At 47.1% G+C, this 16,778-nt stretch overlaps 1 protein-coding gene and 1 long non-coding RNA gene across 3 annotated transcripts; one reads left to right on the top strand and one right to left on the bottom strand.

Annotated features, from left to right (window-relative positions):
* The first annotated feature begins 194 nt into the window (after nt 1-194).
* Nucleotides 195-16,748, top strand: SMAGP (small cell adhesion glycoprotein). 2 transcript variants are annotated; one of them, XM_070269191.1, is made up of 4 exons: nt 195-779; nt 1,637-1,708; nt 15,178-15,258; nt 15,989-16,748. In XM_070269191.1, exons 2-4 carry the CDS (start codon nt 1,675-1,677, stop codon nt 16,165-16,167), a joined length of 294 nt encoding a protein of 97 aa, XP_070125292.1. In that variant the 5' UTR covers nt 195-779; nt 1,637-1,674; the 3' UTR covers nt 16,168-16,748. The 2 variants fall into 2 exon arrangements, with proteins under 2 accessions (XP_070125292.1, NP_001420466.1); NM_001433537.1 differs by having other exon boundaries at nt 625-784.
* Nucleotides 7,083-9,068, bottom strand: LOC138924818 (uncharacterized). The gene is made up of 2 exons (XR_011440102.1): nt 8,811-9,068; nt 7,083-7,676 (listed from the first exon to the last, which is right to left on the bottom strand). It is a non-coding gene; the product is annotated as an uncharacterized lncRNA (long non-coding RNA).
* Nucleotides 16,749-16,778: the final 30 nt, after the last annotated feature.

The following is a 16,778-nucleotide window of genomic DNA, read 5'->3' as shown; positions in this document are numbered from 1 at the left end:
ATTGAGGCACTCACCAAGTGCTAGAATTGTGGCTATGAAATGGCTGCGCAGGCATTGTTACTTTCAGTGCCCCATTCAGGGATGAGGGCAGAGACTTAGAGACGTTAAATATTTTTCCCAAAGTCACTCATTTAACAAGCCACGGAGGTGGGACTGTTTGACTCCAAAGTCCACGACGCCCTTAACCTCTGCTCCACACTGTCCCAGATGCATGTGGGTCAGGGAAGATCTGGGTGGGGAAACTCTCCCATCCCCACCTCCTCTCCCTGCCTCCCGGCCGGACAGTGCCCACAAAGTCAGCTTACGTCCCGAACTTCTGGACACAGACCTATTGACGTAAAAGAGAGGCAAACGCAAGGAAATGTAACTTCCCGCATTTGCTGAAAGTTCACAGAACGTCAGTCGCGGGGAGAGCGAACCGATCCCAGTCAGCCCCGGGTTCAGATCCCCTGCCCTGTGGAGCCTCGGGGCGAGGGAGGAAGCGGCTCCGGATGGAGAGTAGAGTGACAATCGCAGAAGGAAAGGCAGCTCTTCCTCCCGGGGGAGCAGAGGCGGCCCGGCGGCAGAGGGAACCTGCAGAGGGCGGTTTCTCTCCTCTTTTCCTGTCCCACCCAGTCGGCCGGCCCCCAACCCCCACGCCCGGCCGGCCTCTGCCAGCTGCGCTCGTCTCCGCGGCGTCCTGGGCTCGGCGTCCCTCCGAGGGTCCCCGCGAGGCGCCCCCGCGCCCGTCCCCGGCGAGCTCCGGAGCGGCGCCCACGTCCCCGCGGCTCGTCCGACTGGTAAGGTGAGCGCGCGGGGAGGGGACGCGCCGGGGGGCCGGGCCGCCACCGCGGCCACCGCGGCCCCGCGGGAGCTGCGAGCCAGAGCGGCCGGAGCTGCCGTCGCGGCGCCGGGGGGCGCGGCGAGCCCTGCCCGTGCGGGTAACGCGGGGCCGGGGGCGGCTCCTCGGGGCGGGCGCCGGCGTCCGCAGAGCGTCCAGGGGCCCGGGGCGCGGCCTGGGCCCAGCGGGGTTCGGCCCTAGGGGCCGGCTTGTGGGGTCCGGGCGACCGTGCGCGGCCGGCGCGGGGGACCACGAAGGGAGGTCCGCGGGGAGCGGGCCGAGCCGGGACCACGGGCTGTCACCGGCGGGCCGGAAGGCGACAGACGACCCTCACCTCCAGGTCCCCGGCCTGGCGCCCACTCGCAGGCGCGTCCCAGCCCCCAGCCGCACCTGAGCCGGGGCGCGCGGCCCGCCGCCCGGGCCTCTCCTGACCCCTAGTGGAGGCTGCGTCCGGCCCCCGGCCGTGAAAGAGCTGGGTACCTGGGACCGCGTTTGCATACCTTTGCCTAACTTTGTCAGGGCTTGAGAAATCTCTTAGGTAAATGTGGTGGCCTGTGAAAGGATCTCGGGGTAGAACGTTCACAGGTAACGCACCCCAAATGCGGGAGGTCTCGGATCTGCTCGGGTGCCTGCAGCCTGAGGAGATGTGCAGGGACACCGATAGAGAAGAGTTTAGGACCCGCTCCAGGGAGAAGAGAGGAAATGGGAAGAGACTCAGGAAAACCTGGCACCAAAGGCTTTCCTGGGATTTCCAGAAGTCTCCAGCCCCAGGCAGGGGCCCACCCACCTCATTCCTCTTTGTCCCTCTTCCTACAGATCTGCTCCTCCCTCAAGGTGACCATCCACTGGCTGCAATGGCTAGCCTCCTGACCACGCCTTCTCCAGGAGGTAGGTGAAGGCCTTTCCTACCGGAGAAAGGTAGAAACTTGTTCAACATCCCCTACCTTCGGCCCAGATGGGAGACCCTCCCTCCTCTCTCCCTGCCTCACACCGGGAAAGGTGCTGGGAGGAAGCAGAAGGCGATAAGAGCGGACGCTTTAGTGCCATCTGAATCTAAGTCTCAGGGACCTGGGCCAGTTCCTGGCACTACCACTTAAAGCTTTATGACCTTGAATGAGTTATCTACCTTCTAAGCTCCAGTTTCCTCATTTGCAAAGTGGGGGAAATAGTACCATCTTATGAGGTTGTTTGCGAGGATTAAGTGGGATAACCCTCGTAAACACCTAGCACAGAGTCTCATATCTAGTAAGCACTCAATAACATTGGTTATTATTATTGTGGGTGCTTGTTAGAAGCCCACCTTTTCCTGGAAAGGAATTCTGCCTGCTTTCTGATTCCACTCATCTGAGGACACACTCCAGCATCAAAAACCCGTGGTTCCCCAGAGCTGTGCTCAGGCAGGGATCTACCTCTCATCACATTGGGAATGGATTCCCACCTTTCATTTCATAAGCAAGCTGACCAGGACAAACCATCAGGTCTTCATGGATTGTTGTCATTATGTGCTAGTTAGCGTAAGAGGAACAAAACCTTGGTTGGTGGATACACCTTTATTTTCATATACACACACATTTGTCATTAGCACAGACATTCTCTGTTTTACTGCTGTGGAAACAGGTGAGTCACAGCCCCAGGGGAAGTCTAAGACAGCATCCTCTGTGACTGGTGGTACATGCAGTTCGGACTGTTGTCTGCTGAGAGATAAGAAAAGGGAGAAATGGGTGGAAGTCTACATTGGTCAGGAAGGGCTTCATGAGTAGGGAAAGGCTGGAGCTCTTTCCCTTGAAGGATGGATAAGGTTTGTACAGGCAAAGAGGGGTGCAGCAGGTATTCCAGATAAAGGGACGCATGTGTGTGAAACTACAGAAACTGCATGTCCCCTGGAAGGAGTCCTGGAGGAGAGAGCGGAGGACCTCAGGATAAACATGCCCATAGGGAAAAGAGGTGATGCTTGGGTAGCTAGCTGAAGGATTAGGACTTGGGCAAAAGGGGAACTATTTACATTCTTATTTTTGTCTTTTTGAATTTGTGGTAAGAGATACATAATATAAATGTTACCATTTTAACCATTTTTTGGTGTATGATTCAGTAGTATTAACATTCATATTGTGGGGCCAGCCCCATGGCCAAGTGGTTAAGTTTGCATGCTCCACTTTGGAGGCCCAGGGTTTCACCGGTTCGGATCCTTGGCACAGACCTAGCGCCACTCATCAGGCCATGCTGAGGCAGCGTCCCACATAGCAGAACCTGAAGGACCTACGACTAGAATATACAACTATGTACTGGGGGCCTTTGGGGAGAAGAAGAAAAAAAGAAGATTGAGAACAGATGTTAGCTCAGGTGCCAATCTTAAAAAAAAAATTCACATTGTTGTGCAACCATCAGCTACCATCCATCTCCAGAATTTTTTCACCTTCCCAAACTGAAACTCTGTATCCTTAAACAATAGCTCCCCATTCCCCTTCCTCCCGGTCCCTGGCCACCACCGTTATACTTTCTATCTGTATAAATTTGACTAGGGACCTCATAAAAGTGGAATCATACAATATTTGCCTGTTGTGTCTGGCTTATTTTACTTAGCATAACATCTCTGAGGTCTATCCATGTTGTACATGTGTCACAATTTCCTTTCTTTTTAAGGCTGAATAATATATATATCATTTTTAATATATTAACATATATATAATTTTGTTTATCCATTCATCCATTGATAGATACTTGGGTTGCTTCCACCTTTTGGCTGTTGTGAATAATACTGCTATGAGCATGGGTGTACAACTCTCACTTCGAGTTCCTTCTTTCAGTTCTTTGGCGTATATACCCAGAAGTGGAATTGCTGGATCATGTGGTAATTCTATGTTTAATTTTTTGAGCAGTTGCTGTACTGTTTTCCATAGCGGCTGTACCATTTTACATTCCCGCCAGCAATGCACAAGGTTCCAATTTCTCCACATCCTTGACAACACATGTTATTTTCTGTTTTTTGTTTTTTGGTTTTTTTTTATAGCAGCCGTCCTAATGGGTGTGAAGTGGTATCTCACTGTGGTTTTGATTTACATTTCCCTAATGATTCGTGACGTTGAGTCTTCACGTGCTTATTGGCCATCTGTATATCTTCTTTGGAGAAATGTCTATTCAAGTCCTTGCCCATTTTTTAATTGGCTTCTTTTTATTGTTGTTGAATTGTATATTTATATTCTTGACACAATGACCTGTCATACAGTCTCCTACCCACTGGGTCCAAGCAAATGTAAATTCAGAAACAGGAAGGGAGAAACCACAGACAGTGTGAGGGCTTGTGTTTTGAAGGATAGGATCACTGAGGGTCTTGACCACCTCTTCCCCACCTCCCCACCTCTTCACATCCCTTTACCCCAGTCAATCTATAAAGAGCTCCTAAAGGAAACATCCTTTGGGAATGTAGAAGGCCAGGGCTCATGATGGCCTGCCTGGCTCCTGGGCACTTTTGCCTCTGTAGGCCCCTCCCTCCGTTAAAAAAGATACATATCAAAAATTGTATTTTACAGCTACATTGATGTAAGGAAGAATAGAATATTAATATAGTAAAATCATTGATAGTTATATTTATAATTAATGGTTGATATAACAATATTACAATTTCCTTGACCTAAATGTTCCATTTTTTTCTTCCGATTTTTTTTTAAAGTTTGGCACCTGAGCAGACAACTGTTGCCAATCTTTTTTTTTCTTCTTCTCCCTCTGCCCGAAGCCCCCCAGTATATATATATATGTATATTCTAGCTGTAGGTCCTTCTAGTTGTGGCATGTGGGACACCACCTCAGCATGGCCTGATGAGTGGTGCCATGTCTGCGCCCAGGATCTGAACCGGTGAAACCCTGGGCCGCCGAAGCAGAGCCATGAACTTAACCACAGGCCCACGGGGCCGGCCCCGTCTTCTGATTTTAAAAGAAATTAAAATCATAACAATTAAAATCATTAAAAAACATTTCCTTGAGCCCCGAGAAGCAGTACTGTGGACCCCAGGCACCAGGCCTGCTGTGCCGAGTATATAAATCACCCTGCTGTAAGTAGGGTGGGGTGCACCCTGGCATTGTGGACTCCCCACCCCCCCCCCCCACCGTGAAGCCAATCCCTTACCTCCTCATCACACTAGCTGCCCCCTAGGTTGTCCTCACTCTGTATTAGACGCTCAGCGTTTTTCGTCTTGCTTATTCCTCACCACAACCCTGTGAACAGGTTTTATTCTCATTTTACAGAAGCAAAAACTGAGGTTCAAGGAAATTAAGAAATTTTCAGAGGTTCAGAAATTCTCCCAAGGTCAGGTGGCTAACAATGCAGAGGCAGGATTTTGTGCCAAGTCTGTTTTATTACAAAGCCTGTGTTCTTTCCACCATGGTATACTGCTCTCAGAGTCTCACTCCACTCTGCTGGCCGTGGCGCATGACAGAGAAGGAAGGACAAAGGGAGCAGAATTCCAGGGCGGGTTCCCATGGAAAGGAGAATTGGGGGAGCCGCCCTTTGTTGGGCAGGTCTAGAGCAAATAAGTAGGTTGGCAGACTCAGGTGGCAAAGGATCTGATGCCCCAGTGATAAGAGATTTAGTCCCGGAACAAGGGCCACAAAGAAACCAGCCGGTATCTGGGTTAACAAAAGAAAAGGATAAGTGAGCAAAATAGCTCTTGAAGTTCCTTTGCTGTTGGTCAGGATTTGGGTGGAGCCTCAGATCTTGTGGTCCTCTGTCCCAGGCCTCCCACCTAAGAGAAAAACAGCGCTACAGTCTTTGTAAGCCTGAGAAGGGAAGGAAGAGAGTAATGTTGTTATTCCTTTGTTTGGACCAGGAGGCAGGAGAGAAATGGGGTAGGAATAGGAGATAATGGGGGGGAAGCTGTAAGCCATTTCCCCTGCTTTTATGCCAGGCTTCCTGAACTTAGTTTACTTAGTTGTTGTTTATTTTTTTCATTAAAAAGCTATTACACTACTCAGCCATAAAAAAGACAAAATCCCCATTTGCAACAACATGGGTGGACCTTGAGGGTATTGTGTTAAGCAAAATAAGCCAGACAGAGAACGACAAATACTGCTTGATTTCTCTCATATGTGGAAGACAAACAAACACATGGACAAAGAGAACAGATTAGTGGTCACCAGAGGGGAAGAGAGTAGATGGGTGGGCAAAAGCAGTAGAGGGGCACATATTTATGGTGATGGATAAAAATTAGACTCTTGGTGGTGAGCACAATGCAGTCTATGCCAAAACTGATAAATAATAATGTACACCTGAAATTACACCATGATATAAACCATTATGACCTCAATAAAATAATTGGGAAAAAAAAGAAGCTATTACATGCCCCTCAGGGAATAGCCTTCTAGACCTTTCCTATGTACATATAGGCACATATATATATATATGTGTGTTTATAGTTTTATTTTAATTTACTTTTTTTTACAAACTTGTAATCATATTACACATGCTGCCCTAGCAATTTACTTTGTTCATCTAACCATATATCCTGTCCCAGTAATTGCAGATCCACCACATTCTTTTTAACAACTGTATAGTGTTTCCAGAATGAATGACCTGTAATTTTTTTAATCATTCCTCTGCCAACGGACATTCAGATATGTGTCACTCTTGCAACCAGTGCTACAGTGGGAACCCTTTCCATTCTGCTGTAAAACTCAGAGAACCAAATCCAGTGGACGCACTTGGAGAGTTGGTGGTGTGTGGTGGAAAGAACCGTGGAATGGAGACACAGGATTTGAAACCATGCTCAGATAACTGCTGGGTGACCCTGGGCGGGTTGATGCTATCACTCTTAGGCTGTTTGGGGTATGTCCTTCCAGTGCCAGCTGCTTTTAGTGATCCCATTGTAAATCTTTTATAAATGCTGCTGCTAAGCTGTGGCTTCCTCATTCTTCCCCCATTTTACTTGTGAGTGGTTAGCTTCCGGGACCTAAGGGCAAGGAATCTGTTAAATTCTCATCTTGTTGAATTTGGCCCATTTCTCCAGTCATTTGAAATCCCTGTGTTTATCAGCTTGCTGGTTGCTTCCCTAGCTTTGAGTCTTTCACAGATTTGTGGATCCTTCCCTGGGTCAGCAGGGCTCTGCATTTACTCAAAGGGCACCCAGCCCTTCCACAGTAAGCCTGTGTGGAAGGCACCAATGAGTGGAACTCAAAACAAAAGATCTTGCAAAGAATTTAGTATTCACAATATTGAAAAAAGAAACCAAAAAACCAGAGTCATTATCATAAGGGGAAAATTACCTCATTAGACTTTCTTTTACTTGTTTTATGATTTAATATTTTTATTTTAAATTACATAAAGCTCTTAGTTTGGTCCTGGCATGGTTTGACATAATAATATCAATTCAAAAACAGAAAAAGTCAAATCCCAGTGGAAGAGCTGCTTAGACTGGCATTGCTCCATTCCTGGACAGTCAGTTACTACCCCAGTTGGTCCTGATAGCCAGGCTCTGTTACTCCACAAGGGTGTCATAAGCAGTCTTTTCACATGTTCTGTGATGAGACGCTGTCTACTCATGCAGCACCTTCAACCCTCCTTCAGCCCTTCCCCGTCCTCACTGTCAATTGATGACCTTGCATTCTACTTCTTGAGCAAATTGAAGTTCTCAGAAGAGGAGTGCTAAAGGCCCCCACTCCCCCACTCACCTGCTCCCTCCTCTGTGCCCATGTGCACATTCGTAATGGACCATCTCTGCTCTGTCTGAGCCAGCCCCTCTGTTTGTGCACTAGACCCCACCCCTTCAAGGACAAGGTTCCAGCCACTGTCTTCCGATGCATCATCAGTTGTTGCCTCTCTTCTGAGTCATTCCTATCTGTACATAAACATGCTGTCACTTCTTCCCTCCTAAAAACAAAGCAAAAATAAACAAACAAAACTGGAACTCCCTTCTCCCTCCAGATACAGCCCCACTTCTCTGTTCATCTTTACAGAAAAAAAGAGTTTATCTGTATTCTGCCTCCAGTTGCACTCCTTCCATTTTTTCCTGAACCCGCTGTAAACCAAGGGTTTATACTTAGCACTTCACCAAAGCTGCTCTTGTCAGAGTCGTTCAAGACTCTGCATGACAAGACTCAGTGGCCCTTGTACTTGATCTGTTTGACTGCTACTTCTCAGTCTCCTTTGCTGTTTCTTCCCCGGGCTCAGTCCTTGGTCCTTTTTATCTGGACTTACTCACTTGGTGATCTCACCCAGGCTCATCGTCTTAAATATGCTGACTTTTTAAATCTCCAGTCCAGACCTCTTCCCGGATTCCAGTCTTAACATCTGCACTTGGATATCTAATAAGGAGTCATGTGCAAAATTGAGCTCTGGATCGTCCCTTCCAAATCTGTTCCTCCTGCAGGCTTCCCCCGCTCTGGTAACACCTTGCCTTCCCTCCCTCCAGTTACTCAGGCCCTAACCCTTGGTGTCATCCTTGACTCCACCCCACATCCTATCAGTCTTAGCTTCAGAATACATCCAGAATCCCTCCACTTTCTCACTGGGCTGTTGCTAGACCCAGTCAATGCTTTCCTGCAAACTAGGAGAAGGCCCCCTCTTTGAGTGAACGTGACTGTGCCCTGGTGCCGAGCACAACCTGCTTCTCCACCTCCGCACCTTCCCGCAGCCTGTTGCCCACACTGCAGTCAAAAGGATCCTTTGAAGTCAATTTCTGTTTCAATTACCTATTGCTACTTTTAGTGGCTTAAAAAGATAGCAATTGAGCCAGCCCTGATGGCCTGGTGGCTAAAGTTTGGCACGCTCCGCTTTGTTGGCCCAGGTTCTGGTCCCAGGCGTGGAACCACACCACTTGTCTGTCAATAGCCATGCTGTAGCAGCGGCTCACGCAGAAGAAATAGAAGGACATAGAATTAGAATATACAACTATGTACTGGGGCTTTGGGGAGGAAACAGAAAGAGAGGAAGTTTGGCAACAGATGTTGGCTCAGGGTGAATCTCTCCCAGCAAGAAAAAAAATAGCAATTCATTGTTTCTTACAATTCTATGAGTTGGCTGGGCACTCGTCTGCTGGCTTCACCTGGGCTCACTCATGCAGCTGCAGTCCGCGGGAAGGTCCCAGATGACCTCCCTCACACGTCTAGCAGTTGGGACTCACTGTCAGCTGAGCCTAGGGTGCCTCGGTTTTCCCCCATGTGGTCTCTCATCCTCCAGTAGACTAGATTGGGCTTCCTCACAACATGGTGGTCTTAGGGTTTCAGAAGTGCTGTCTTTGGAATTTCAGGCTCCACTCCAGACCTACAGAATCAGAATCTGCATTTTAACAGGGTCCCCAGGAGATTCTTTTGCACAGCAAAGTTTGAGAAGCACTGCTTTAAAATATAAATCCAATCATTCTCTGCTCAAAAACCTCTGAAAGGTTCCCCTCTCATTCACTGGAAAAGCCAAAGGCCCTCCATGGCCTACAACACCCATGTCACACAGCCCCCTTGACTTCATCTCATTCTGCTGTCTCCTTTGCTCCCTTCAAGTGACCTCCGTGCTGCACCTTTAACCTGCCAACCGTGCGATGGCCCCAGGTGCTTTTCATATTATGGATAGCCCTGGCTGGAACTCCCTGTTCCCTTGGCCTGGAATGTTCCTCTCCCAGGTCTCTGCTGGTCTGCCCTCCTCACCTTCCATAGGTATTTCCTCAAGTCACCTCATCAGGGAGACTTTCCCTGACCACCCCAGCCACATCCTCTATGCCACATCCACAAGTCTCTATGCCCCTTCGCGCTTTTTTTCTACATAGGACTAATCAGCATCCAATATAGTATATCTTTTACTTATTTATCTTGTCTCTTGTCCGTCTTCCCCCTCTCAGAATGTAAACTGTATGGAGAAAGGGTTTTTTCTTTTAACTGTGGTAAAATTCTACAGAACATAAAATTTACAATTTTTAAGTATTTGGTTCTGTGGCATTAAGTACATTCACGTTGTTATGCAGCCGTCACCACCATCCGTCTCCAGAAATTTTTCATCACCCAAAACTGAAGCTCTATCTAAACAATAACTACCCCCTCCCGTCCTCCCATCTCCTGATAACTACTATTCTGCTTTCTGCCTCTATGAATTTGACTATTCTAGGCACCTCATATAAGTGGAATCGTATGATGTTTGTCGTTTTGTGACTGGCTTATTTCGCTTAGCATAATGTCTTCCAAGTTCATCCATGCTGTAGCATGTGTCCGAATTTCCTTCCTTTTTTTTAAATTTTATTTTTTAATTTTTTTTTTTATTTTGTTTATTTTTTTAAAATTTTTATTTTTTTCGGATGAACATCATATTTCAAATTCTGGATACATTACATCATGTTCACCACCCGAACACTAATTATAGTGCATCCCCTCACATGTGACCCTAATCACCCCTTTTGCCCTCCCCCTCCCCCTTCCCCAATGGTAACCACCAGTCCAATCTCCAGTGCTATGTTTTGTTTTTTTTTCTGTTGTTTTTATCTTCTACTTATGAGTGAGATCATATGGTATTTGACTTTCTCCCTCTGACTTATTTCACTCAGCATAATACTCTCAAGGTCCATCCATGTTGTCACAAATGGCCGGATTTCGTCATTTCTTATGGCTGAGTAGTAGTCCATCGTGTATAAATACATCTTCTTTATCCATTTGTCCCTTGATGGGCACCTAGGTTGCTTCCAAGTCTTGGCTATTGTATATAATGCCGCAACGAATTTCCTTCCTTTTTAAGGCTGAATAATATTCCGTTGTATGTATATACCACATTTTGTTTATCCAATCGTCTGTTCATGGACGCTTGAGTTGTTTCACTTTTTGGCTATTGTAAGTAATGCTGCCGTGAACATTGGTGTACGAATATCTTTTCAAGTTCCTGCTTGCATGTGGACATATACCCAGAAGTGGAATTGCTGGATTATATGATAATTCTCTTTAATTTTTTAAGGAACCGTGAGGGCATGGGCTTTTACCTGTTGTGGTCACTGCTCTATGCCCAGAGCCAAGGGCAGAGCCTGGGACAGAGTATACACGCAATAAATACTTGTTGGATTAACTTTTTAATTTCCCTGTCTGTGAATCTCAATCCAGGAAGGCTGTGTGGCTTGTCTGGCCCAGCTTGTTGGTAGTGGTCCTATACTAGCTCCTAATGCTTGCTGTTTCAAGATCAAGGCCCTTAAAGCAGGCCCTAGTAACTTGTTCTAGAATTTTGCTGGGAAACTACGTGAAGCTCACTAGTTGCTTACAGCATCTGCCTTCTTTCCATGGCCCCTGAGGCTCCTGGCCCCTCTCTCTCTTTCTCAGAAGCTCCTACATCACCAGTTGTGATCCCTTCACATGTTCTTTCAGCGCCCTTGCCTGTCATTTTTCTGGATCCCTTTTAGATTAGCCTGGCACTTTCTGGATTGCATCCCTTCCCTTGAGCTCACCAAGGCTCCTGCTGCTCCTTTAGTGCAAAAATCATTCTCTTTGATAGGAGACAGAGGCAAAAGGCCCCGGGGGGTTCTGCTTTCTGTTACCTCCAACCCCACGCCTTCAGACCCAAACAGCAAGCCTACTCCTTTCCCTGTTCTTGCTCCAAATATACTGCTTTTTAAATTGTCCTTCAAATTGTCTGCCAGCTCGAGCTATATAAAGCTTCCTGGCGCTGCTCTTCTAAGTCTCTGACAGCCTCTACTGTAAGCATTTCTGCCGTAAAACTTTATGTGCATTTGTTGAAAGAGTCACATTCCGAAATCACGTTACTAAAAATGGGCTTACAGGAAAAACAGGATTGGGGCAGACCACTCAAAACTTAGGAAACTTTGTAAGGAGGACCCTAAGACTACAACAAGAATCTCAATAAAAATATTGGCAGTTGAATCTCTGCCAGCATTTGAACCTCGAATCCATGTTGGTCCTTTGCCCCCTGAGCCCTGGAGAGTGTGGGATTCCTCCTCTTAGAAGTAGATTCCAGAGAGCCTGCACTTCCAGCAGAGACCATTGTCATCAAAAACAAAAATCTGATGTAGGATCTGCCTTCTTTATCCATTGTTTTCCTAGGGAAGTAAATTTCTGTGTACCTTCTTCATTTGTACTTATTGCTTCACCAGATGCCTTAATATAAATGGAAACAATAACTACATCTAAGGAAGGCACTTCTATTGAATTTTATGTTTCTTCAGGTCTTTCAATATTGCTGAAATGTTCTCTTTAGTCGTAGAAAGCTGGCCTCTGATCACATCAGACAGAAAGCTGGGGAAGTTGCGTATGAACCACCATGACTTCCGCATTACGCAGACCTCATTCCCTATTTACCAGTCGCCAATGAGCGAGTTCGTGTTGGAGTGCTCTGTGGCACCAGTCTGTAGTTGACTGTGGGCGTCTGCTTTTTCTTCTGCCTTTGTCCGTATCTTTTAACTTTCTGGAAAGCTTGTGCTGCCTCACAGTTATCTTTCACTACCTCTTCCTCTTTTTCCCTATTGGAAAAAAAGAAGAGGACAGTGGTAGGAAGGGTTAGTGTAAATACCTCGCTTGGCTTCTGGAGTGGGTGATCCTGGATTCGGATCTTGAATCCATCCACCGTCTCTTTAAGTGTAATACGAGGCATGTCACTTAACTCTCCCTGGGCCTCAGGGTCCACATTAGCAAATAAAAACACCTACTTTGAAGTTATTGGTATTGTGAAGATTAATAATTATGTATATAAAGCACCCAGCACAAAGCAGGGACTTACTAAGTGGCAGCTGTTAGAATTGGGATAATTTGCACAATTTCCCACCTGGGAATCATCTTCCCTCCCAGACTCCCTTTCCAGAGAGTCATATGGATCTGTTCTGCGAACCCTCACTACACTTCAGCTCCGTGGTGGGGTCCCTGGTTGACCTTAGCACTGCTGTTTTCCCAGCTTCTGTGACGGTGTCTCTGGCACATGGTAGGTGCAAAGTAAATTGTTGTTGATTGATTGAGCTGGCTCTTAGTCATCTTTACATTTAAACTTCTGTACATACATTATTCTTCTCAGTGCTCTATATCTCTTAAGTTCTCAAATGTTTAAAAAAGGCAGAGCTAAGAGCAGTTCTACAGACGTCTAGATCAATGGTGGGAAGATGGAGTGCAGCCTTGGGAGATTTTGGGGAGGAAAGTGTGTGTGGTGAGGGGCAGTCTGAGGCAAGGATCAGGTGGATAAATTTCAGGGCTTCTGTTTGATGGACGTCACAGTATAATCTCAGAAGTGACGTCTCATCACTTCTGCTGTAATCTCTTTGTTAGGAGCAAGTCACAGTCCAGCCTACACCGCGGGGAGGAGCTTACTCAAGAGTGTAAATAGCAGGGGTGGGGATCCTTGTGAGCCATCTTAGAAGCTGCCCGCCACACTCCCCTTTGACAAAGCCAGAAACTGAGGCTCAGAGAGGTTTAGTAACTTTCTCAAGGTTGCCTAGTCATATGCTGGGGCAGGGTTCAAACCCAGAGCACTTTCCCTTTTTAATCACTCAACGTATAAACAAAGTCACAGTCACCTTTGTTACCTATAGTCCCCATCAGTAACAGAGTGAATAGATGACTGAATCAAGAGATGTTGGTGTCGGCCCCATGGCCGAGTGGTTAAGTTTGCGTGCTCTGCTTCGGCGGCCCAGGGTTTCGCCAGTTCGGATCCTGGGCGCTGACACAGCACCATTCATCAGGCCACGTTGAGGTGGCATCCCACATAGCACAACTAGAAGGACCCACAACTAAGATATACAGCTATGTACTTGGGGGATTTGGAGAGAAAAAGCAGAAAGAAAAAAAAAGAAGATTGGCAACAGTTGTTAGCTCAGGTGCCAATCTTAAAAAAAAAAAAAGAGAGGTAACCATTCACCCCAGGCCACAACGTAGCTGAGTGTATCACCATTCCTAAAGATACAGTGCGGAACGGTAGAGAAGGGTTTCACCTGGCCTTGGGACCGGGAGGCACTCCAGGCTGCCCACCTCTGCTTACTCTGTTGTAGGACCAGGAGGGTTCACCAGGCCTCCCCTTGGCTTGTGTGAAAAGACCCCTCAACACCGTTGGTCCCTCTTAATACTGCTCCCAGGCTCACCAGACCACTGCTAGTGACTGAATTTCACTTGCCCTAGATGGAAACCTGAAGGCGTCAGGCCCTAGACAGGAACCATGCTCGTGCCCTGTGCTCCAGCCACACCGCCTTTGGAGTCCTCTTGTCTCAGAGCTTTGACCCAGGCTCTTCTCTGCCTAGAATGTGGGCCCCCACCACCACCCTTTCACCCCATAAACCTCTACCCCTGCTTCGGCTCCAAGCTCAAATCGTACTTCCTGGGGAGGTTGTTCCTGCTGTGAACTGGGGTGTGGTGGAGGGTGAGCTCTGTGAAGGCAGGCTGTGTCTGTTTTGCTCAGCATTATGTCCCCAGCGTGTCCAGCACAGACCCCGGCAAAGAGTGCAGTTAACGAGTGCTGCTGTTACTATTTACTGAGTGAATATTGAGCTGCCTCCTGTCGGTGATTCTAGGGCTGGCCAGCCTGTTTCCCCAGGATACCTCTGTCCTGCAGTAACTTTTGCTTGTTAGCTATTCAAACCGCTACACTAAAACGCTAACTAGGAGAGAACTGAAGCGCTTCCGACTTCCCACGTGAATACTTAGAAGAGGCTTGTGGAGACCACTCGTTTTGTAGTGTCCCGGCCCTGGGTAATGACTGTAGGGGTGGGACTGTCGGACTCAGGAGGACAGACAGACCAATAGCAGGAGGAAGTGTGGGATATATTTTAGTGCAGGAGAGGCCTTGCTTCAGAACTTTTCAAATTGCAGGGCCTACTCTAGAAGTGCAAAAAAAGGTGTTTTAATAAGAGAGGAGCATTATTTCATTATTTAAAAATAATGTTTACAAAGATTTTGTAAGAACATTGAAGAAATGCATGTGCCATATAGTATAAAGTAAATATACATGTATATACACTCATCATTTGATCTCATTTATGTAAAAATATGCATTCCTAATAATAGCTTAATACTTACTGAGTTTACTTACTACATGTCACAACAAACCTATGAAGTAAGTACTATTATTTCCATTTTGCAGGTGAGGAAGCTGATGCACAGAGGGCTTAGGTAATTTTCCAAAGGTCAACCAGCTAGGGAAGGACAGAGCTCAGGTCCGAACCTCGTCGCTCAGGCTCTAGAGCCCATACTCTTAACCACTGCATTAGGCAGAGAGAAAATCCATGTTTGTTGGCTTTGGGTGGTGGTTTATTTTCTCTCGTATTCTTCAGGTTATTTATACAGATTTACCTTGGGAGTTGAATGATAAATTTTTGAATGGGGAAGAATGTGGGGAGGGTGAAATTTGAAGGACAAACATATATTTTAGAACAAAAGAATCCACCCTGTTTCCTTTTCCACTTTTCTAAATTTTCCAGAAGAACTGATAACCACCCCCATTCTGCAGGCCACTGAGGCCCGGTCCCCAGAAGCGGAAGCCAGCACAGCACTCATTGCAGGTAACAAAGGGTCTGAGCCAAATCCAAGGGACTTTCTGAGTTCAGGGGCTGGCTCTCTTACTCCAGAGACAGCCAGGAACCCACTGTGGTGAGCCAGGAGTTTCCCTATACAGAAAGCACCACAAATTAGAGACCAACTCCATTAACGGGCTCGTTTGGGCATGAAGGTTATCTTACACACACACATACACACACTCACACACGGCTATAAAAGACTCTTAGAGGCTTCGTGTCAGAGGCACTGCTAGTAAATGATAGGTTGGGAGGTGGCCACAAATAGATATAGGTGCATACGGGCACTACATTCAAGTATGGGGTAGGGATGAGGATGTGTGTGGTTTGTCAAGTGGGTGAGAAAGAGGATGGGAGGGATCAGAGAAACCCCCACAGGAGGCTATGTATTTAAAAAACCCTTCCTGTTGGGATAAGCTATTTCCTGTCTCCCTTCTTCCCGTTTCTATCGTAATCATCAGGAACTGGTTGAGGGGGCGTTCAGTTCTGTCAGAAATCAAAAGCCTTGTGTGCTTGGCCTAAGCACCAAGAGACTCCAGATATCACGTCCCACAGAACTTGGGCGGGGTGGGGGAATGTGGATCTGGAAATGGACGCTAGTTAACTAGAACAGGAGATCCTTATGAAAATTGAGGGAACCATCTAATTTGGGGACCCGTGAGTTCCAGAGACATCCTCAATGCTGAAACATCTCTGCATTTTCCCTCTCCTTCCCAAGTTGTTATCACCGTGGTCTTCCTCACCCTGCTCTCGGTCGTGATCTTGATCTTCTTTTACCTGTACAAGAACAAAGGCAGCTACGTCACCTACGAACCCGCAGAAGGCGAGCCCAGCGCCATCCTCCAGATGGAGAGTGACTCAGCCAAGGGCAGGGAGAAGGAGGAATATTTCATCTGAGTCTTGGCCCCAAGGAGCTAATCCAGGCTCCAGTGCTAACACACTAGTTAATTTATTAGGTGAAAGTTTTATCTGAAATGTGTAAGCAGCATTGATTGACATGGGCAAACCTGTGCTCTTTCAAGGACATAGGCCCAAATGCCAACATCACTGGCGCCAAGGACCAGGGACACAGAGAAAGCTGCTAATGATGTCTCTAGCCAGGCCTTTGTAATACAGCCCGTGTTTGTGACTGACCGGCAAGGTGGAGCTGTACCAGGCAGCGTTTGAGTATGTGCCCCGTCATCTTCACTTTTTTCACAGGTCAAAGGGAAGAAGAGAGTTAGGGTCACTGGCTGCTCCTCTGTTCCCCGCCTGGCCACCTAGTGACAGCCTGAGCGGACATATTGTCCATAGAAGTTCTTCCCAGAGACTGGATACCACAGGCCAGGCCAGGCCAGGAGGAGCAGGAGACCATGGAGACCGCACCTCCTAACGAATGTGCTACATTCCTTAATCTGAGCCCTTCCTTTCCATATTCCCCAACCACCTCCTACTTATGCTATTTTTATCAGAATTAAAAATTTTCATTGATACAGAAATTGGTGCAAGTAACAACTATCTTTTTGACT

This window comes from Equus caballus, chromosome 6 (genome assembly GCF_041296265.1).
Source record: "Equus caballus isolate H_3958 breed thoroughbred chromosome 6, TB-T2T, whole genome shotgun sequence".
NCBI lineage: Eukaryota > Metazoa > Chordata > Mammalia > Perissodactyla > Equidae > Equus > Equus caballus.
The sequence above is the reverse complement of the archived record's forward strand: the minus strand, read 5'-3'. Positions and strand labels throughout refer to the sequence as shown.